Genomic DNA, 20,809 nt, shown 5'->3' with positions numbered 1-20,809 from the left:
TCAACTTCACAAAAGCTTCTTTGATCTGGAAACGGAAATGACTCTTGTGATTGGAAAGGCTGTTGGGAAACTGACGTAAATTCTCCTTTCTGTGTGACCTCTATGTTAGTTGGCTGCTTTCCAAAGAAGAGAAGGAAGTGTTTATCTCCAGCAGTGTTGGACTTAATTTCAGTTTGGTGTGTTAACAACTGAATCCAAAGAATGAACTTGGCAGGAGTTAATTTTGGTAGAGCACAGTTTCACCACAAAGCAAGTGTTTTCCTGGATGACTGAAAGTCCACTGATGTTTATTGCAGCAATTCAAAATTCTTTCTCCTTGCCACTAAATGCAAGTGACCTACAAGCAGACTAGATTATATCAACAATTAAAAGGAAGTCAGTAGCAATCTGCATATTTCAGATGTCTTTAATGTACCTTTTGTTGACACTTTGGAAAATAAATAAGTAAATCCCCAAACAAACCAGCCCTACAATGGATAAACAATATTTAGTTTAGCTGCTTTTCACTTCCACCTTGATCACTTATGCTCACTTGTGTATCTTCATATAGGCAGAGAAAACACAGCACTTGGCATCAAGCCAATTAAAAAACTTGCCCACATTCCAGTGGAAAATGCTAGAGGCAGGCATGGCATTGGTAAAGATCTTAGTGCTGTGCCCTTCCATACAATGGACGTCTTTTGGGGATTTGATTAATAGGGCTGTACTTTCTCTCTCCTTGGAATAGGTATCCTTAGGGGAGCATGAGCTCACTATGTTTCCTTGCCTACAAGAGCCTGAGTTTTGGTTGGTGTGTGTAAACGTTTTGAAAGCCTGCTTCTATCCTCTTGCATACCTATACTATACGTTCACAGCAAGGTCATACAATCTAGGCCTCCGTCATTTCACCATTAGCTTGCTGGCACTATTTATCTCCAGGTACATAATTGATGGACCTGGAGGTCTCCACCCTGTCTTAATACTATTTAGTACATCAGGTTCCAAAACAGATCATAAACATTTGGGATGTTGTCTAGGACACTCTTTAGAAACCATTTAACAAGTTAAGATATGATACCCTAAGCTCTCTGCAGTCTCAGAGTTCTTTGCCTTGTGTTTTCCACTTACATAAATTATTAATTGTGTGATACCTCTTTAGGATTCCACTATTTAAAACAGTTGGGTAAAGAATTAATGCATTTCTATGGTACATTTTAATTAGCAGAGGTGCTTGGCGCTGCTGATTCCATAGAAACTACCCAAGGCCAGCAGCTGTGATACTCTTGTTTGGTAATTTCATTAGCAACAAGGTGAATGTTACAACTGTTTTTCACAATAGTATGGTATGGGTGCTTAAGGAAACCATTTTCTTAAACTAAAACAAAGGTTTAGTTCAACTGCAAATCCATGAAATAGACACCATAATTTTGATCTTTAAGTATCCTACTGCAGTGGGCAAGAACTGTACCAATTTGGAGTCCTACCTTCTAGAACAAGATGATTATGTCATTGGCTGCACTCCTGAACTATAGCTTAGGTTTCATAAAGGTGCAGTACTGAGCCTTTGAATCCCATGAATTTGAAGCCTAACAGCACTTTAATATTAATTTCTTGCAAGACCACCTGAAATACACAAGATTCCAAAGAAGCAGCACCTTAGAACCTATCTCTTTGCCAGAGTTTACCCTGCACAGAAGCTCAACTGGAATAACCAGATTGAGAAATGATGATGGGAGCTCTTCTGAAATATCAAAGCATAGTAGTTACTGAACATGCATCAGAAGCTTTGGTATTTGGGTCACCTTAATGCTTCAATCTTCTGATACTGTGTAATTCTTTTATTGCCCATGCTCTATTCAATGCTTCATCTTATACTTGGTCCTTTAATGCTGCTTCTTGTAAAGCTCCCATTTGGTTTAAATTGGATTGTAACTGAGTTCACTCAGCATGGCTATTACGAGGTGGAGACTTAGAAACCACTGGTCTTAAACAGTGTTATCTTTATCCACTGTTAGGCCTATTTTCAGCATGCTCAGATGTTAAGAATGTGTTTGTGCTTCCCATATACTGTCTTAGCCCGTGAGTGAGCCACAAAGCCAAGTTTGGCTTGAAAAAGCAAACGTTCTCATTCTTGGATTGACATGGTTTTATGTTAAAAGGCTTTCTCTGGACACTTTGAAAACATTAAATACAGTGAGTTCTTTGACATTTGGAAGCTCAGAGTTTTGTTTGTGTCCTGAATGGAATAAAAACTGGCCTTTGGCTTGAGATCCACGGCTCTTCTGAAAGACTTGGGCTATCATTTAGCAGGAGCACAGGTATATTTGAGAAATAACATACTGTCTGAATTCTTCCTGCACCTATAGTCAGCCACTGTCTGCCATGTGCTGTGATGGGTGGATTTGCTTACTACATAAGGAATTCTGCAAACAGAATTGGCCATAAGTGCTCTTCAGATCACCTTCCTGGTCATTGTTCTCCTTGCACATGACCCAGTGTATCCAAAGTGGTATTTCTTTTACAATCTGTCTTTCCCTGTATTTGATAAGAGCATCCAGTCTCCAGTCATCAAGTAGCTACCAGTTTTGATATGAGCTGTCTGTTCTTCTCCAGTATCTCTGCATTTAGGTATCTGTATGTCAATCCTATGCAGAGTAGATTAGGAGGGTTTAATGTTTGTGTTACCCTTTATTTCCTGCTGGAAATTTGTATTCCAAGTATTTCATATAATTAAAATAATAATTAAAAAAAGCCCTAAACCACAAACAACAGCCAATCACAACAGCCCAACAGCTTACTGACAGCCAAATTAAACTTTTGTTTCCTTCATATCATCTAGCTACTGAAGAAGACACACCTTGTGTGACCCTATAGAGGTTTCACATTATGAGATAAGCTTTAAATTTCTCAGGATAAATTCTGTGTAGGTAAAATACTAACTGCTGCCTTTTAATTAACATGTTTGGGAATAATGCTGTTTAATTAGTTTACACTTGCACTGCATATTGCCTTGTATGTTTCTGTTTTCTCTGAATATGGGTTAAAATTAAGCTTTATAGTTTTATACTGAGGGGGGTTTAAGATTAAAATAGTCACTGAATCATAGAATGGTTTAGGGTGGAAGGGACCTTAAAGATCATCTAATTTCACCCCTGCTGCCATAGGCAGGATGGATGGGGAGGGACTTTGTACAAAGGCATATAGTGCCAGGATGAGGGAGTAATGGCTTCAAACTGGAAGAAACTAGATTTAACTTAGGCATTAGGAAGAAATTCTTCCCCATGAGGATGGTAAGGCACTGGAACAGGTCGCCCAGAGAAGTTGCGGAGGCTTCAACCCTGGCAGTGTTCAAAGCCAGACTGGGTGGGCAAACACTGGAAAGCTGCTGGTCTAGAATTGGAAGGATAACATAAGTAAATAATCAAAAGGAGTAAACAAATCCAGGATTGCTCTTGTATTCTGTTTCCCCAGCACCTGATATTCTAAAAATACAGAAATGTCTGAGCCTAAGTATCAAAGAATGTCTGCAAAACAAAGTCCTTTGAACCATCTACAAAGATCTCCCTAAGAAGTTTCTTTAAGTTGTTGTAAGGATTTTGAACAGCTGTGATTCTGATGCAGTACACTCTGAGTGTGACAAATGAATACCTTAAACAGAGGAAAACATTTAAAATGTCTTTCTACAGAAATGTAGACTATGGACACAAATGAATGTGTTATTGATGAATCACAGCCAAGGGGAGAAGGATTACATGGCCACAGCAGCTTGACATGCTTCCAGCCTTCTCCTTGAGTGCTACAGCCTATTTATTTTACCTTTGCTGCTCCAGTTCCCTCATACTAATTTCACTTTTGGAGGGGGTGTGCAGGGCAGGGAAAGCTGATGCTTGCCAGATAGCTATCAGGAAATAATGCACTGTACATGAAGTGTACTACACACTTCCTGTTTGTAGTGTGCTTCCTCTCAGGCCCTGGAGCCCTAACCATATGATTTTTAGACACAAGGGGCTTTCCCATGATCATGGGAAGATTAGGTAACTTCCCTACTGCTTGTTCCCTCCCTGCTGCAGGGTTAGGATTTGATCCAAACCCAACAGACGTCTGTGGATGGAATCTCATTGACAGACAGTGGTTTTTAAAGTCAGACTCTCTAAATAAAGGCAGTCCTCATGGACTGGAAAGTTTGAAATTTGATCAATTGAAGTGACTGTTTCTCCTAAAGTCATTCAGTCCCATCACCCTTCTGTGTGAATGTATACATTGGGGGCCCAGCAGGAATACAGTTAGGCTTGACATAGTTTTCACAAAATTAAAGACATTCTGGACTGTTGGCATTATCTAGCCAAGCCTCCTGCTCAAAGCAGTGCTGGAGCAGGACAGCTACGGCTTTGCCTACCTGAGGCTAGAAAAACCTTAAAGGATGGAGACTCTGCAACCTGAGTGGCCCATTCCACTACTGCCTTACCCACCTAGTGAAAACCTTTTGCCAGCATCTGACTTGAACCTCTGTAGTAAAGACCTCTGTCTATGCCATTGTTACCTGCTACTGTGGAGAAGAATTTGGTGCTCTCTTCATAACTGACTTTCAAGCAGCTGTAGGCTTCTATCAGCCTTTATCACCTGACTAAACAAGACCAGCTCCCTCAACCTCTCTTTTTAAGTTGTGTGCTTTAGGGCCTCATCTTGGCAGCTGTCTACATCGTCCATTTTGAAGTGAGGACCTTAAAGTTGCCTACAGTACTTCAGATTCAGCCTCCCCATTTCTGAGTACTTGAGAAATGATGGTTTCCCTCTTTGCTGAATGCATTCCCAATCTAGCCCAGCATGCAGCTTTCCCACCTGTGATGAGAACACACTCATATTGGCTCATGATCAACTTAACTTCCAGTATGACACCTACAACCGTTTCAGCAGAGCTACATGGCAACCAATTGATCCGTCTTCCTTGCAACCTAATGTTAACTTCTATGCTTACCTAACCTATAACCAGGAAAAAGGGGGAAGGGGGAAGGAAAGAAAAAAAGGCAATTTTCATCCTGTTTTAAGATCAATTGACTTAAAAAGTTTAAAGGGATTGTGTAGTTGTGCTGTTGGCTTAATCTACTGCACAATCTGCAAGCAGCTGTACATGTTGGGCTGTATTTGGGCTGGATCCAATATGGTGTTTTTCATTTTTATATAGCTTTCCCTCTCAGCATTCCTCCTTGTGGCAAAAAGTACCTATCCAACCTCCTTTTCTGTAATTCCTGTCAGTAATAACGGGCAGTTAACAAATCAGCCAGTGAAAACTCATCTGCAGCCACTAAAGAGTTACAGCTCCTATACACAACCAGGAAATTTTAGATGTTTGCAGGCAGCCAATAGAAGGAGAGATCAACAAGAAGCTGACTCATGCAGGAAAGCTTGAGCTATGTTTGAATGCAGCTCAAAGCCAGCTCACACTTGGTATCTGCAAGCAGTTTCACTTTGCTGCTCTGTAGCCTTTATGCCAGTGTTTCCAGGGGTAAGCTGATTTTTGTTTCTGATTTCTTTTATCGAGTCTCTTACCATAACCTATTGCCATCATGTAGAGTTTCTCTCATACTAATGAAAACATCTTTGCTGTTAACTACTTTTTTAAAAGCTAATTTTAAAGTGAGAAACTTCAAATAAAAGTATTTACAGCAGGTTCCCTCCTGCCCCTGCCTGCCTAGCTAAGGGAGGATGGCAAAGTTGTCTGAGACTTACTAAAGTGTCTTACTAAAAAGTAATCTGTAACCCTTCATTGCAAAGGTCACTTAAGAAATATTTGGTTTGTGATTCTATAGTTTTTAAAAGAGAAAAAGCATTCAGAAGAGCAAAACTATGTAATAAATGGCTTTGATAGCAAATCTGCAATCAGGGTAGAGATTTTGTTACTGTGATTCTGTGATAGTCTCATATTCCAAGGTTAGTCCTTCCAATGGTTTTAGGAATCTGGGTAGCTCCCTGGATAAATAAAAGACCCACTCTAGGGTTATCAGCAAATTACTCAAAGATGAGGTGTAGAAACATCAAATCAAGATACAGGGAGAATGGTATTTGGCATATTGTGGTTTGTAACAGGGAAAGATCGATCTTCCTTGTACTATATTTGGACTTGAGTAAATTCTTTTGGCTATTTACATTATTATGTAGTGTAGTATACAATGAAAATTAGGCATAATTTTGCTCCTGCCAAGCTTTTGATTACCTCCTTTATATTTAAAATTGGTAGCTCTGTGTGGTCTGTCTTTGCAACTTTAAAGGATAAATGGCTCTTTTGGAAATTTAACTTCCTTCAGAGGATTCTTTACAATTTTTAAGCAACTTTTGACCTGCCCATCAGCTTCACACCATATTGGATTTATTCTTTAGGAAAACCCTAAGTGAAGCACCTAAGGCAACTATTGCTTTCAAACTACCTTCTCAAAACAGAAAGCAAAAAATTCAGCTGTACTCTCTTCAAATACTGCAAATCAAATACTGCTCAAGCCAAACTGGCAAATCAGCTATCGAATTCTTATTGGCATTTTGATTGTGGTTAGATGCAAACCTGATCTTAGCAGCCCTCTGTGAATGTGCCTGGGTGGCACAGCTGGGATACTGAGATCAACTGAAAATAAATTGGCCATGAACTAAAAGCAGTTCAGCCATGAGCACTGGCAAATTTATCTCCAGGTTTTTGTTTCTATTCCACTTGTGGAGATCAAGGGATCTGCTTGAAGTCAGCAGACTGCCAGGCCTTCTGCTCCAAGGAGCTCCTTTTTTAGAGCCCATCTTCTAGCAGGACACAATTCACCCTCAACAGTCTTCCTGATCATTTCAAATTTGTAACCCTGTTCCTTCAGTTCCCTTGTGTTTCTTTTTCTAGCCCCAGTCTACTAAACCTCTGAAGGGAGTATTCCAGTTTGAGTTCTTCTGACTCACTAGCCACTGGTCTTGCAGTAATCCTTACCAATGTTTTTATCCCAACTGTTTTCTAGTTTTCCTCTTTCACCACTGACTTTGGTTATCTCTAATGTAGCTTTACAGACGTAATAAAAATGTTATTTGTGCAATAACAAAGTGACGCTTCGAAGAGATTAATCCACATGCATTACCATGAAGTGGGTCTGAGACATTCAGATAGCCCTAGAGAGGTACTGTATAGAGAGAGGACTGCCCAAGTAGTGGCTGTTGTAAAGACACAACTCCATTTAGCAGAGTTCTGCCAGGAAAGTGGCCTTTTCCCTTACTTTTGTGTTCATATGTGGTACTGTATTAAAGAGAAGCAAGAAGGATGCAGAACACACTGACATGAGTTAGTGAATAATTGCCTTTTTTATGAGGGAAACTAGACTGGCCTAGCATGTAACTGTAACAGACAAGTTTGTTTACACAATTCAGTATCAATTTAAAATCACATTTATATGTTATAACAATGGCCCAACATTTCAAAGTCATCAGATGGAAATGATGAGCAATTCATTAGCACCTTGCAGCCTCAGATAGCAAATTATGGTCCAGAAACTCCTTTGCAATTAGTGCATTTTTCCTGTGGTTACAAGGGAACTCTGATGCAGAGTGGTAAAAGGAAGCCTGCTGGATCAGGTTTAATAGTTGTTTGGGAAGTAATGAGTCATGTAGCATCACTGTGCTTTGTTACTAATGACAAAAAGTAGTGCTTATAACTTCATTGTTAAATTATTTCCTGTCCTTTGTTTTTTTCCTTTCTCCTAACCAGCCATCAAGAAATGGCCAAATCATTACCTACAGTAGCCCAGGAAGATTTGGATAGCTTCACCTTGGCCAGGACAGGTTCAGGCTTTGCACTCAAAGCCTTTCATTTTTCTTGGAACACCCATATCTCTGTGAAGCTGCTGACCAGCCAGGACAGTAAAGGGAGGTACGTGCCTTATTTGACCAGCTAACCACACAGCATACACCTGCAGCCATGGCACCAGAGTGAATCACAGCATGCCCAGGATCATCTGATCCCCGAACACATCTCCATTCTCACAAATCCTGAGTTTGCCAAGAGGCAATGTGGAGGCAGATACACTGAGACACAAGCTCTGTGTTTTGTTAGACATGTTTATAAAAGCAGAGCTTTCTCCTGAAGTGATTCCTTACCTCTACTATAAGGATGTCTACAAATCCTGATCAGTAATACTCAGCATGTTATGGGGTTACATATTTCTGGAGGTTAAAAGATTTAAGGGTTTTTTTGGTGGTTGGGGGGAGGATTGCTTGGGTTTAGACAACAGAAGTCCATTAATTTTGTAATCTGAGCAAAAGTTATTTCTTTGGTAGCTTCTTTAAAGGAAAAAAAAAAGAAGTTTCTTCCATCCCCTGTCCACATTTTCTTAAATCAAGCAAACTCCAGAATGAAGTAGCTAAAGTTATAGAAATCAGCACTCCACTTTGCTTTGAATTTCTCACACTATCCTGATTTGACATCTTTTCACTCCAGCTTGCTTCCTGAAGCTAAAGCCACTCGCTCTTGCTTTTCTCTCTCTCTACTATTCTGGTCCCTTGTTTACACTACACACTACTTAGGCAAGCTGGGAGAATAAGCTGTTTCACTGCAGCTGCAAAATGTTTAACTGCCTGCTGATGATAAATATTTAGATTTGTGGAAATAAATGTGAAAACTGTGAATTACTTCCAGTGATTAGTTTACAGGCCTGTGAATCAACACAGTAAATAGGAGAAACTGGGACTGAACTTTCAGTGTAAAGGCTGGGTAGAGTAATGAGAATGAGCTCAGATCTGTTGAAATCAACTGGATTTTAATTTCAGCAAGTTTTCAGCTCCAAAGCACCATAATCAGATCTTTAAAATCAAACATGCAATTAACAGAAATTGAGTCTGTAGCAGAAGTTCAGTTGCTTTCATCAGATTCCCTTCAGTCTATCTGCCTCTAACCCTTTCTCTTATTTCCAGAGAGTGGAAGTTGCTACTTCAGGATCTAGCAAGTGTCAAATGCTACGAGTCTGAACGTCTCCTGCCTCCTCTTGGGATTTACCAGTACCAGGGACTTGTGGGGATAGTGACTGAATGGATGAACAATGGATCCCTCCACTCGCTCATCCATGAGGTACATGAAAGAAGTCATCTTTTGTGTGACAAAATTAATGACAAGGTCAGCCATCAGAGAACAACCAGCATGTAAATGATAGGCAGCAGTCACAGTCAGTCTGTTCTTTAGCTCTGATACTGTGCTTCTGCATGCAAATGAAAACATAAATAGTAACAATTTCACACTACCAAACCCTGTCTTTTCTGTTCCTCAGTGTCAGCTGTACCCAGAGCTTCCGTTTCCCTTGCTCATGAGGATCCTGTCAGATGTGGCTGAAGGGCTGCATCACCTTCACAGCCTCGAACCTGCTTGCTGCCACGGCAGCCTGAAACCTTCTAACGTCCTTTTGGACACGCAGTACAGAGCCAAGGTAGGAGCTTCTACTTATAGCCTGTTAATGTAAAACCCAGTGATTGTCCTACTGTTGCATGTATTTATCCTAACAGTCGACATTTACTACCAGGACTCTGAGGTATTGTTACTGAAATTTACTTTTACTTCCACCTGTAGATCTCAGATTATGGTCTAACCAACTGGAGGAACCAGAAGCTGAGGTCAGACTTGCAGAACTGCAATCAAAGAAACTGCCACGACTTAGTGTACCTCCCCCCTGAAATACTTGAAGGAGGCCTTCCTTCCCAGGAAGCTGACATTTACAGGTGAATGGGGTTTCTAAGAGCAACTCATACCCAGTCCTTGCTATGTTCTACAGCGTTGCTGAAGTACTTACTTTCAAAGACACTACAGTAAAAATGCTAGCTCTGCATAATGCAGGAGGGTAGTATTCCACATGAGGCCAATTACAGCAGTGAATTACACTTAAAGGTCCCCATATTTGGAGCACAAAATACCAAGGTTAAAAACCGTTCTCAAAGTTTGTTATATAAATATTTATACAACAGACCTAAATGTTTTAAAAGTGTAATATAGATGCCAAAACGTTCAGATATATTTAGAAACCTAATAACTACTTTACATAGATTCTGAGCACGAGCTGGTGTTGGCTTTAGTTTCAAGAAGAATTGTTTACACCTAGACAAGCCCCTGATTAATCTAAGACCTTTGTCTCAGTAGTGTCCCATTAAGACTCTGCTGAAATAACCTCCTGAGCCACTGAACATTCATACTTTTTAATGAAGTGATTTATCCCAAGGAGAATGATTAGGTAAGGCCACATGTCCCTTTTGGACGTTAGATTCCTCAGTAAATGAGGCAACCTCAAATTGCAACTCTTGTCTGTGCAGACATACACCTCTACAGCCAGTGTATAGAGCCTGTGGATTAACATCAGGAACGAATTTTAAGCATGACCACACTTCTGCTTTCAGATCTTTTACGGAAGCAACAAATTTAAACTCCTGCTTTCCTGTCATAGAAGCAGGGTCACCTGGGATGGTGTCTGGGTGGCTTTGGAATCTCTCCAGAGTACAAGAGTCCACAACCTCTCTGGGCAGCCTGCTCCAGGGCTCTGGCACCCTCAAAGTAAAAAGTTTTCCCTTGTGTTTAGGTGGAACTTAGCATGTTCTAGTTTGTACCCACTGCCCCATGACCTGTTGCCGGGCATCACTGACAAGAGCCTGGCCTCATCTTGTCACCCTGCTCCCATTAGATACTGATCAGCATTGAGGAGATCCCCTCTCAGTCTGTTTTCCTTCAGGCTAAGCAGGCCCAGGTCTCTCAGCCTTAGTTATTGGTCTCTAAGATGAGTGAAATAATGCATGCACTTGAGAGACCTATAAATGATATGACTAATCTGATGTTGTTCATATACACTGTTTTTTTTAGTCAGGAAGAGTGGAGGCTTACTTTCAGGTTGCATAATCAATTTTGCAACATGTCATTCTTCTATAATTTTAGATTCTCAGATGTGACTCAGTACATGAGACAGGTGCATGTCTAGACAGTGGTGCTACAGCAAACAAAAGTATGTGTCATAAGAAATATTAAGAACATGTAATTTACATGTATGTCCATGTGACATTAATCTGCCTGGAAGGCATTCAAGGAAAAGCACTTTCAGATTTTCCAGGGAAATAAGGCAGAAGATGGAGATATTTCCTACATTGTAATTCAGCACTACAGCAAGATATACAAGTAAGCAGATGGGGGTCTCATAGAACTGCTTCTTCCCCTTTAGATCTCCTTGCTTCCAACTCATTCATACCCTGCTTTCTCTTTTCAAGCACCCTCTGTGCTTCTAACTCTGATTTTGCAAACTGAGCTTTTTATCAAACAACCACATATTATATACCATGTGGGTTGTGAGTTGTATATCTATGATGTCACTGGAATACTTCCTAGGATGTTAGAAAAGGAAAAAGGAGTTTATAGCCCCATCAAAATTTGCTGAAGAAATGAGACAGGCAGTGGGTCAGAATCAAGATTTTGCTAAGCTGAAGAGTCCAACTCTGATCTGCTACTTCACAGAATCACAGAATTGCTAGGCTTGGAAGGAACCTCAAGAATCATTTAGTTCCAACCCCCCATGCCATGGGCAGGGATGCCTCACACTAGACCATGTTGCCCAGAGCCCCATTCAGCCGGGCCTTAAAAACATCCAGGGATGGGGCTTGTACCACCTCCCTGAGCAACCTGTTCCAGTGTCTCACCACCCTTATAGAATCATAGAATTAATAAGGTTGGAAAAGACCTCAATGATCATCAATGTAGAGAAGAACTTCTTCCTAACATCTAATCTAAATCTCCCCTCCTCTAGCTTCAATCCATTCCTCCTAGTCCTATCACTACCTGACACCCTAAAAAGTCCCTCCCCAGCTTTCTTGTAGCCCCCTTCAGATACAGGAAGGCCACAATTAGGTCTCCTCAGAGCCTTCTCTTCTCCAATCTGAACAACCCCAACTCTCTCAGCCTGTCCTCATAGGAGAGGTGCTCCAACCTTCTGGAGCACCTAAATTACTTGAAAACAACACAAAAATGATAAAGGATGATGAAACTTCTGCAACTGACAAGAGCAAATAGAGACAGAAGGGTCACCTGAAATGTTTACCTTGTGTTCTAAAAAAAATAAAATTACCAAGTAATCCTTACTGATTGATAAGATTGATTCTTACTGAATCAACAGCTCCGTTGAAAACTGAAACTTAATCACGCAGGGAAAAGGATCTTTCCAAGTTGGGAAAGAGTTGGGTAGCCTTTGTCTTGAAAAACTCCTTTCACTTAACCCAGTAACCTTGCTCATGGAAACAAGGACATAGACATGGATTGCAGACCAATGACTAGTGGCTGATCCTTTGTCCTTTTCTTTCAGTTTTGGAATGCTGTGCTGGGAGAGCCTAAGCAGACGGAAACCTTTTGAAGGTATTTCTCTGCTGTTCCTGGCAGACTCTGTGTTCCCCTAATCTCTTCCACAAATTCCTTTATCATAGGGAAATTATGACACAAACAGCACTGTCTTTTCAGATGTCTCTTTGCCTTCTATTTCTGTTACATCACAAAGATTCACATTATGGGATGTGTCCCTTAACAAATCCTGAGGGTTTCCAAAGAAGCTGATCTCTCGGAAGGGGAAAGGCGTAGCTTCTTACTCGACTTGCATCATCTCTCTGTACTTGCTGAAGCACTTTGCTAGAGAGTTGTGTTTTCTGCTTGCCTTCAGTGAGGAAGAATACAACTTTGTATTTGACAATTGTCATTTTGAAGTCAGGGAACATTTTAGAGACAAGCAGCGGGACGTGACCAGGTGAGCAGAATGCTCCTTGTGAAAGCTGCCATGAGTTTCAAGTCCTAGTCAAGAAATGCCAACTGATGCTGAATTCTGTTCAGTAAACAGGGAATCTTATTTTCTTAGATGGAAGGGCAAGCAGATTTAAAGAACTTAGGTTGCAAAGCATTGTGTAATAAATGTCAGAGTCTAGGAACAATCCCTGTTTCGTAGAATCATAGAATGGTATGGGTTGGAAGGGACCTCCAAAGGTCAGCTGTCCGACCCCCTCTGCAGTCAGCAGGGGCATCCTCAGCTAGATCAGGTTGCCCAGAACACTGCCAGGCCTGGAAGTGGAGATCAGTTAAAGGCTTTTTTGCCATAGGCTCCATTCTACATGGCAAAACTGACTGAGGCACTCCTGTATTTTACAGGCTGGGCACCCTTCAGAAACACCATGTGTAGAAGGGAACCTCAGTGCTCATACAACTTATGGCTGCCCAAAGGAGTTGGTTGGGTTTTTTTTGTTTTGTATGAGTTATATTCTCAAAATTCAGGTGTAAGGCTTTAGATAAAATTGTGTGCTTAGCATATACCCCTAATAATGACACACATTCCTGAGGTGTCTGTGCATGTAGTTCACAATGTGTATTTACATAGCTGTTTGTGAGTGATTTGGACAGAGTTCTCTATCCTGAGATGCCCTGCTGCAGTAAGTAGCTAGAGTTACTGGTACAGGTTAGCATACACAGGGAGTTAAAGGCTTGCATATACCAGGGTGTAGAAGTACTTCTGCTTTAGAAACAGCAGTCTTTCTTTTAAAATACACCAAGTAACTTACACTGAATATAATTTTTAAGAGAGTTCTGAAGACTTTCATGTTTTCTGCACTGACATTTCCCTACAACTTGCAGGTCAAACAACCCTGCTGGAAGTTTTGACAGGAATCTGCAGCAGTTTGCGGCCTGGCATTTCAGAAAAGTTTATACCAAGTGATTTGCCCGAGAGGAACCAATTGTTGCACCTCATTTCTCTGTGCTGGCATCAAGAACCAAACTGTAGACCCTGTAGTGCAGGTAACATTCAGGATTTGCTTTCTTTGTAATGGAGATAGTCTTGCTGGGAACATTGTTCTTGCTCTCTGAATCAATGACAGAATAACTGAAATGGCAGCACTTTAGTTCACAAAAATGCTGTAGATGTATTTTCTAACTCAAGCTTCCTGCCAGAAATGGCTTCCTTATCTTCAGAATTGTGTTTAGTAACATATGAAAAGGAGCACAAATAAAGGAAGGGATATTATCAGCTATACACACTAGTTTAACAAAGATCGACCTACCTTCAGCATTTCCTGAGTCCAATACATAACCAGTTTGCTTTGAAGTCTGTTGTCATTGCTTACTTCAGTGGAATTATATGTTTCATCTGTTTCTGAAAAGGTAGCCAAAAAATGTCAAAATTTAGAATCCTAGAACTGTTTTGGTTGGAAAAGACCTGTAAGATCATAGAGTCCAACCATTCTCTAACTCTGTGAAGTCTGATGCTAAACCATCTCCCTCAGCACCACATCTCTGCCTCATTTAAACACCTCCAGGGATGGGGATTCAACCACCTCTCTGGGGAGCCTATTCCAGTGTCTGAGAATCCTTTCAGTGACATTTCTTATAAAGTCCAACCAAAATCTTTCCTGGTGCAAGTTGAGGCCACTTCCTCTCATCCTATCTGATGTTACTAAGGAGAAGAGACTGAAACCCATCTCGCCACAACATCCATCCAGGGAGTTATAGAGACTAAGGAGGTCGCCCCTGAGCCTGCTTTTCTCCAGGATAAACAACCCCAGTTCCCTCAGCTGCTCCTCCTAAGACCTGTTCTCCAGACCCATCATTGCTCTTCTCTAGGACCGCTCCAGCACCTTAGTGTCTTTCCTGCAGTGAGGGGCCCAAAGCTGAACAAGTTTTCAAAGCTGAAGCGCTGAGGAAGCAATCTGCATACAGCTTTTTTTGTCACAGTTATACAAGACATGTGTAACCCTTTTCCAAATAAGTTCACTACATCTTTATGGACATTTAAGACCATAATAGTAAAGCTGGTTGTAATATGCTAATGCCTAAATATATATCCGTGCTTTCATATACAATGTGGTATTTAAGATGCTTTATTATTCCTGCAGAATGTGCAGACCTTCTAACTGGAATTGTGGCTAGTATGAATAAGGAGGCAATTTCCACAGCAATCTACAATCTGATGGATGCAAAGGTTAGTGCAAATTCAATTTACTTCTCCTACACAGACATTAATTGATCATTTCAGTTATAGTCTTTGTGGGCCAAACAGGAAAGGTTTTGTTTTCCTTGTTTTATCAGACATGGCAGAGACGTGGAGGGTGCCCTTGGGCACTTCAGGTTCATTCAGGAATTGTAGAAAATAAATACTGTGGTGCTTCCCAGAAACCATGTAAGTTGCCACCTGCAATTACAAAAATGTGACAGCTTCTCTCCAGTCACCAGCTGTAGTCAGACTTGTAAGCCCCTGTGAGTGAGAACAAGTATCAGCCTCAAACAAATCAGATGAGGGCTAGACCCAAGGACAATTTCTGTTGTATGTACTGGTGAGAAGATATTTAGTCCAAAACTTAGGCAGTGTTTGTACCTGTTGAAGCAATACCAGTATTGACATTTTTCTGTGTGCTTCGCTGCTGCTAAATTGACATGCTTCAGACACAGGACACTGCACATCTTAGGGTCTAAGAGGGTTCTTTGATACCACAGGAATGGATGGGGCAACAGCCAAGGGTTGAGGCACACAGCTAACTCCATATATGTCTGTGCTGCCATGGGAAATCTGGCACAAATCTGACTGTCACAAATATAGCTAGTACCCTATCTGGTTAACTTAGAGTCAGGAAGCTAGTGACAGACACTTCAGCCTTTGAACAAGTGTCCTGACTCCATCTGGATTTACACAACCCGTGATGTGCTGTCAGTTTCGTTGCTGTACTTATGCGAGTTGTTTATGTTAATGCATGCTGGATCATTTCTCCATGTTGCAATCACATTCTGAGACTACAGAGCAGACTTGATCAGCGTTTTAGTAGGTGGTAGAATTATTGTACAAGTCTTTTTTACTACTGTCAGAGTTTATTTAGGATTGTGCTGTCAAATATTCCATAATCTCATACTTCACTCTCCCTTGAGCAAGGTTTTATCTTTGTATTTCCTGTATCAGCAAAAAGCACTGTTTATTTTTCAAACAACTAAACCGATAATGTGTTCATAATGACTGAATATGCTACTGAAGCTTCTTGAAAATGGATCAATTCACAGATGTTGAAGTATAGAAACTGGAAAAAAAACCCCACCAGTTTCACAAATCCACTGAAGATGTACAAATGCAAAAAAAAGTGACAAGTATTGAGACAGCCTTATTGCAGGCAGTTTGGCACACTGAACACAGGATAGCCCTGCTGCTTGGATACCTAAAGGAAAACACGTTATAGCTTGCCCAATCTCTCCCTCTCTCAATATAGGGCTATTTTCACCATCCCCTGTATTAATCAAAACTGGGGTTTGAAACAAATTTGATCACAATAAACAGGAACATGGTAGAGTTGTGTCAGATTCTCTGCCCACTGACAGCTGTTAAAATGCAGAATTGCTCTGTGCAGTTCCCTGTTACTATCTGTAAGTGTACCTTGCAGTATAGTGTACAGTCAGGATAAATTGTTAGTGTGAGTATAAATTCTTGCTCCCAACAAGTGTGAATTGTACACTTACTAGAGCTACTGTTCTCTTTTTCCCAGGAGACAGCACTTAATGCATGCAAAGGTTCAGCAATATATACGTTGCAGACAGACATGTGCAATTCAGAGGTGAGTACTTGGCATGAGCCTTACAAGATTACTTCATTAAGATGCTTGTTTCTTCTGCCAGCTTCACAGTGGGGCAAAGTGTTCCTAGCCCTTTTTGTCCCTAACTCCATCCAGTTGACCAACAAACCCCCTGCTTTACCATCTTCCAAGCAGCTGACTCTGATGTTGGTCTTAAGAGTTGCTCTGAAACTTTCTTTCTTGAAGAGGTCCTAATGAAAAAATAAACTTTCTTGTCGTGTGTACAGTGGAGGCTGGAGAAAGTCCTAGGCTGAATCCTAGCATTTTCAACCAGCTTTCTTAGAGCAAGGCCAACTGCTTTGTGATAACTCCAAATCACAGTTAGTTCTCATTTTCAAAGTGGTTTGGCACTTGTGGCAGGCATGCCAACACTGAAAGGTACAGAGATAGAACTAACTGAAGGTGACATGTCTGGATCAGAGCTGACTTCGAACAGCCCTTTAGCAACCCATTGCTGCTGGCAGCACAGGCTGCAGAAGCCTGCTGCAGTAAATCCCAAGACAGCCGGTGGATCTGTGCTGCCACACTGACCAGAGGTAACCAGCTAAAGTTGCATGAAGTGTATCTGCAGGCTCCACAGCTGCATAACCCACCCTGCCCTAAGCCATGATACTATTGCCTGGTATTTCAAGAGAAAACTACTTAGAAAAGGGTTTGGAATTAAAATTTCCAAGAATTTTAAGAATAATTCCAGGGATTCCAAGAATAATTCTTCACCATTTTGATCTTTTTCAGGTTATCTGTCCACAAAAACCCAAGCACTTAATCAGCAAGAAAATGCCTTTCGTAGTGCCGAGCCTGCCAAATATTCTGCTTGATAGCAGTGCGCATAATGCAGGAAGAGAAAACACTGTGCCACAGAACTCAACAACAAAGAAAGGTCTCTACATTGAAACATCTATTCTAAGAAAAGGATAAATATTACCAGTTGTTTCATCTCAAATGTCATTTTCCATGTAAAATTGTCCCTTCTCAACATACAGTTGTACCTTCTATTGGTGTCATCTGAAGCCTAAGGTCACTGTGGAAAACTAGAGACATCACAATACCTTTTGATTAAGTGTATAGACCAAAAAGGTTTTTTTGGATAATACTGGTTTTAGAACCCTGCTCTGTGGCTTTTGACAGAACAAGCCCTTCCTGGGAACCACAATTCCTTGTGCCACCAGGAAAAAAAAAAAAATCAGTGTTTTTGTAATTTGCCAGTAAAAAAAGGATAGGTTCTTAAAAGGCTCTATCGCTAGGAACATGTTGAATGATTCCTGGTAATCACCATTCCTATATAAATAACTTCTGTGGACTTTCCAATGTGAATTTGTCCTGTCTGAGCGTTTACATTTGTGTCATACAGAGAGACACACTTCTTTAAAAGCTTTTTCTATGTGCAATGTTCTGTTGTTATTCAATGCAAGGGTCTCATCTTGCTCATCTTAAAACTTTTTCTAGGTCACCCACACTTGGACAGTAGAAAATCCTCTTCTTTTTGCACAATTCCTTTACCTTGTTCAGCTGCAGGCAAAGAAAGCAGTCAGCATAAGGACCTACCGCTGGCTCTTAAGCACGGACCACAACCTACACATCCTGATCAAGCAGTGACAGGTAAGACATCACGTGCAATATGAGGTGGTAATATTCTCCTTGGCCATATCTTAGTGACTGAATTGTTTAAAGTCTGGAGGGCACAAATCTCTCTGAACTTTTTGCACACTTTCAGGTATTTAGTGTAATAACTGCTCCAAATGTTATAGCAATGTCTCATGTTTGTGTGTGTGGCTGCTCCTATATTCTCAAAAGTTCAGGCACTGGCCACTGAGAACATTGGTCTGTTGTTTTCCAAAGTGACAGTTCTGAAGAGTAGCTGTTGACCACAGAAACAGGTGACTAGGAGGAGGAGAGACTGTTCATTTCCTTATTTACATGGCCTCAGATCTTCTTACTGAACAGAGGCAGAACAAGCCAACTTCTGGCTTGTGAAGCCCGTCTCTGCCTGGAGATGATGCTTTGGGAGTTTGTGTTGCTGGCTTTCTGCAAGCTGGTCAAGGATAGTTCTCATATCTAGCTGGACATCATTCTCTACTTCAATTTACTTCTGTGGGATGATGTAATTTTGGGATGAATCAACAGACTAGCCCATGCAGAAAAGTTCACCACAGAAATCTATAGGCCACAATCAGAATGACAAAAGGCAAGTTCTTCAAAGCAGCAACAGCTTTTGGTTATTGATTTTTCTCTTGCTATATGGTATTTGCTGTAGGCTAAACCCACTAATGTCAGAATTAAATGGTCTAATCAGGTTGTGAAAAGAGACAGAACCCAAAGCTCTTGACCATTTTACTTTTGTTACTATCTTGGCTTTGACTTACATTCAAATTCCAAGTTCCACACTACATTTTCCAAACAATCCTCCTCCCCTGAACTATCTGTTCTTCTGCTTTCCACAGAACAAAGTTTTCTCATCTGTGTTGACGCAAGCTGCTTTGCATAACGCTTGATACAGATGCTGGATGAACAGTGTGAGACCTGAAAGCCTCCTCCCTTTAAACAATCCTTAGAAATGCCTCTTTTCTGTAATCTGGCCTTTGGACTAATTTTGACCAAGTAATGCAAATAAAGTAACTCCTCCTGCTCCTTTCCTCTACAAAAATTATATTTGTGGTGTTATATTTCTTGCTCACAACTTCTGGAAGAAAAGAGCACTTAGTTTATCTCCTTTTGTTTCCTTTTCACTCAAGATCCGTGCTGCAAAGGCAGCTGCTGCCACATAATAGCCTGCCAGAGACAGACCATACTGAACTGCATGACAGAAGGACGCCTCAACCACATCCTCGATGTCCTTCGCTCGCAGCAAACGTTGTCCCGAATGGATTATGAAACCATTTCCTCTTGTCCGACAGTGACTGGCCGTGCTCGGGCGTTGCTGGACACTTGCCTTTGCCTTGGAGAGAAGGCAGCACAGGTTGTAGTGACTGTCCTTTCAGCAACCAAATGTAGTCCTCTGGCACAAGGCAGCCATTGTCCAGCTGTCCTAAGGTAAACCGGCTGCTGGACGTCATTTGCTTGCAGTTTGTTACAGGCATTAGAGCTCTGGCCACTGGGAATGTCGATGATTCATGTTAATTCCTCATAACCCACTGACTGAAGTCAATTCTTCCTACAGCCCAGGATTTTAGTCCTCTAGTGGAAAAAGCTAGCTGGATTAAAAGATCAAGTCAATGACTGCCTGCAGAAACTACCAGGATTGGTGTAACAAATTCTTAACTTGGAAATCCTCCCTCAGAGATGGGAGGAGTGCAATGTGTGCCAGAGCAAATGCAGTTCAAGTCAGATGATGCCTTATTTCCTTACATTTCTATAACAGAGGGGAAAGGGCCATGATTTTGTGGAGGTCACGCTCTGGAAAAACAGCTGTTACTAAATCCTTCCAAATAAGGATAGTAAGCAACAGTTACTGGACAAAGAGAAAGAAGTGACCTCATATCTGAGCCAGCTGTTAGAGGGAAAGTCTTAAGCATGAAATATTTCTTCTGTAGGACCTTAAGTGAGACTTGGAAATTTTATATTATGCATAGAAATTAATTTGTTCTCACAAATGCTCACATGCTCTGGAAATCAGAGAATTACTAAGGCTGAAAAAGACCTTTCAGATCATCAAGACTAACCATAACCCAACCACCATGACCACCAAATCGTATCCTGAAACACCACATCTACATACTTCTTGAACACCTTCAGTGATGGCGACTCCACCACCTCCCTGGACATCTTGTTCCAAAGCCTTACCACTGTGTCAGTAAAGAAACTTTTCCTAATGTCCAGTCTAAACCTCCCCTGGCACTACTTAAACTTATTTCCTCTCATGCCATCACTTGTTACTTGGGAGAAGAAACCAACACCAGCCTCACTACTGCCTCCTTTCAGGTAGTTGTAGAGAGTAATAAGGTCTCCCCTTAGCCTTCTCTTCTCCAGACTAAACAACCCCAGCTCCCTCAGCCACTTCTCATATGACACCTTCCAGCCTCCTCCCTCACCAGCCTTGCTGCTCTTCCCTGGAGACACTCCAGGACCTCAATGTCTTTCCTATACTGTGCCATCCAGAACTGAGCACAGCGCTCAAGCTGTGGCCTCACCAAGGACATGATCACTTCCTGCTGGACACACTGGTTTTGATACAGGCCAGGGTGCTGTTTGCCTTCTTGGCCACCTGGGCACACTGCTGGCTCAT

The 20,809-nt window shown here is 41.3% G+C and overlaps 1 protein-coding gene across 1 annotated transcript; it reads left to right on the top strand.

The window, feature by feature from the left end:
* Positions 1-5,431: 5,431 nt before the first annotated feature.
* On the top strand, positions 5,432-19,704 carry LOC104299028 (receptor-interacting serine/threonine-protein kinase 2). The gene is given in 13 exon segments (XM_009899164.2): positions 5,432-5,482; positions 7,703-7,864; positions 8,905-9,058; positions 9,255-9,410; positions 9,551-9,699; positions 12,309-12,358; positions 13,616-13,777; positions 14,872-14,957; positions 16,501-16,569; positions 17,323-17,467; positions 18,034-18,186; positions 19,320-19,604; positions 19,607-19,704. Coding segments are annotated over 12 exon segments (1,659 nt in total). The 5' UTR covers positions 5,432-5,482; positions 7,703-7,712.
* Positions 19,705-20,809: the final 1,105 nt, after the last annotated feature.

Source organism: Dryobates pubescens, chromosome 19, assembly GCF_014839835.1.
Source record: "Dryobates pubescens isolate bDryPub1 chromosome 19, bDryPub1.pri, whole genome shotgun sequence".
NCBI classification, from domain to species: Eukaryota; Metazoa; Chordata; class Aves; order Piciformes; family Picidae; genus Dryobates; species Dryobates pubescens.
This window is presented reverse-complemented; position numbering and strand designations above follow the sequence as displayed.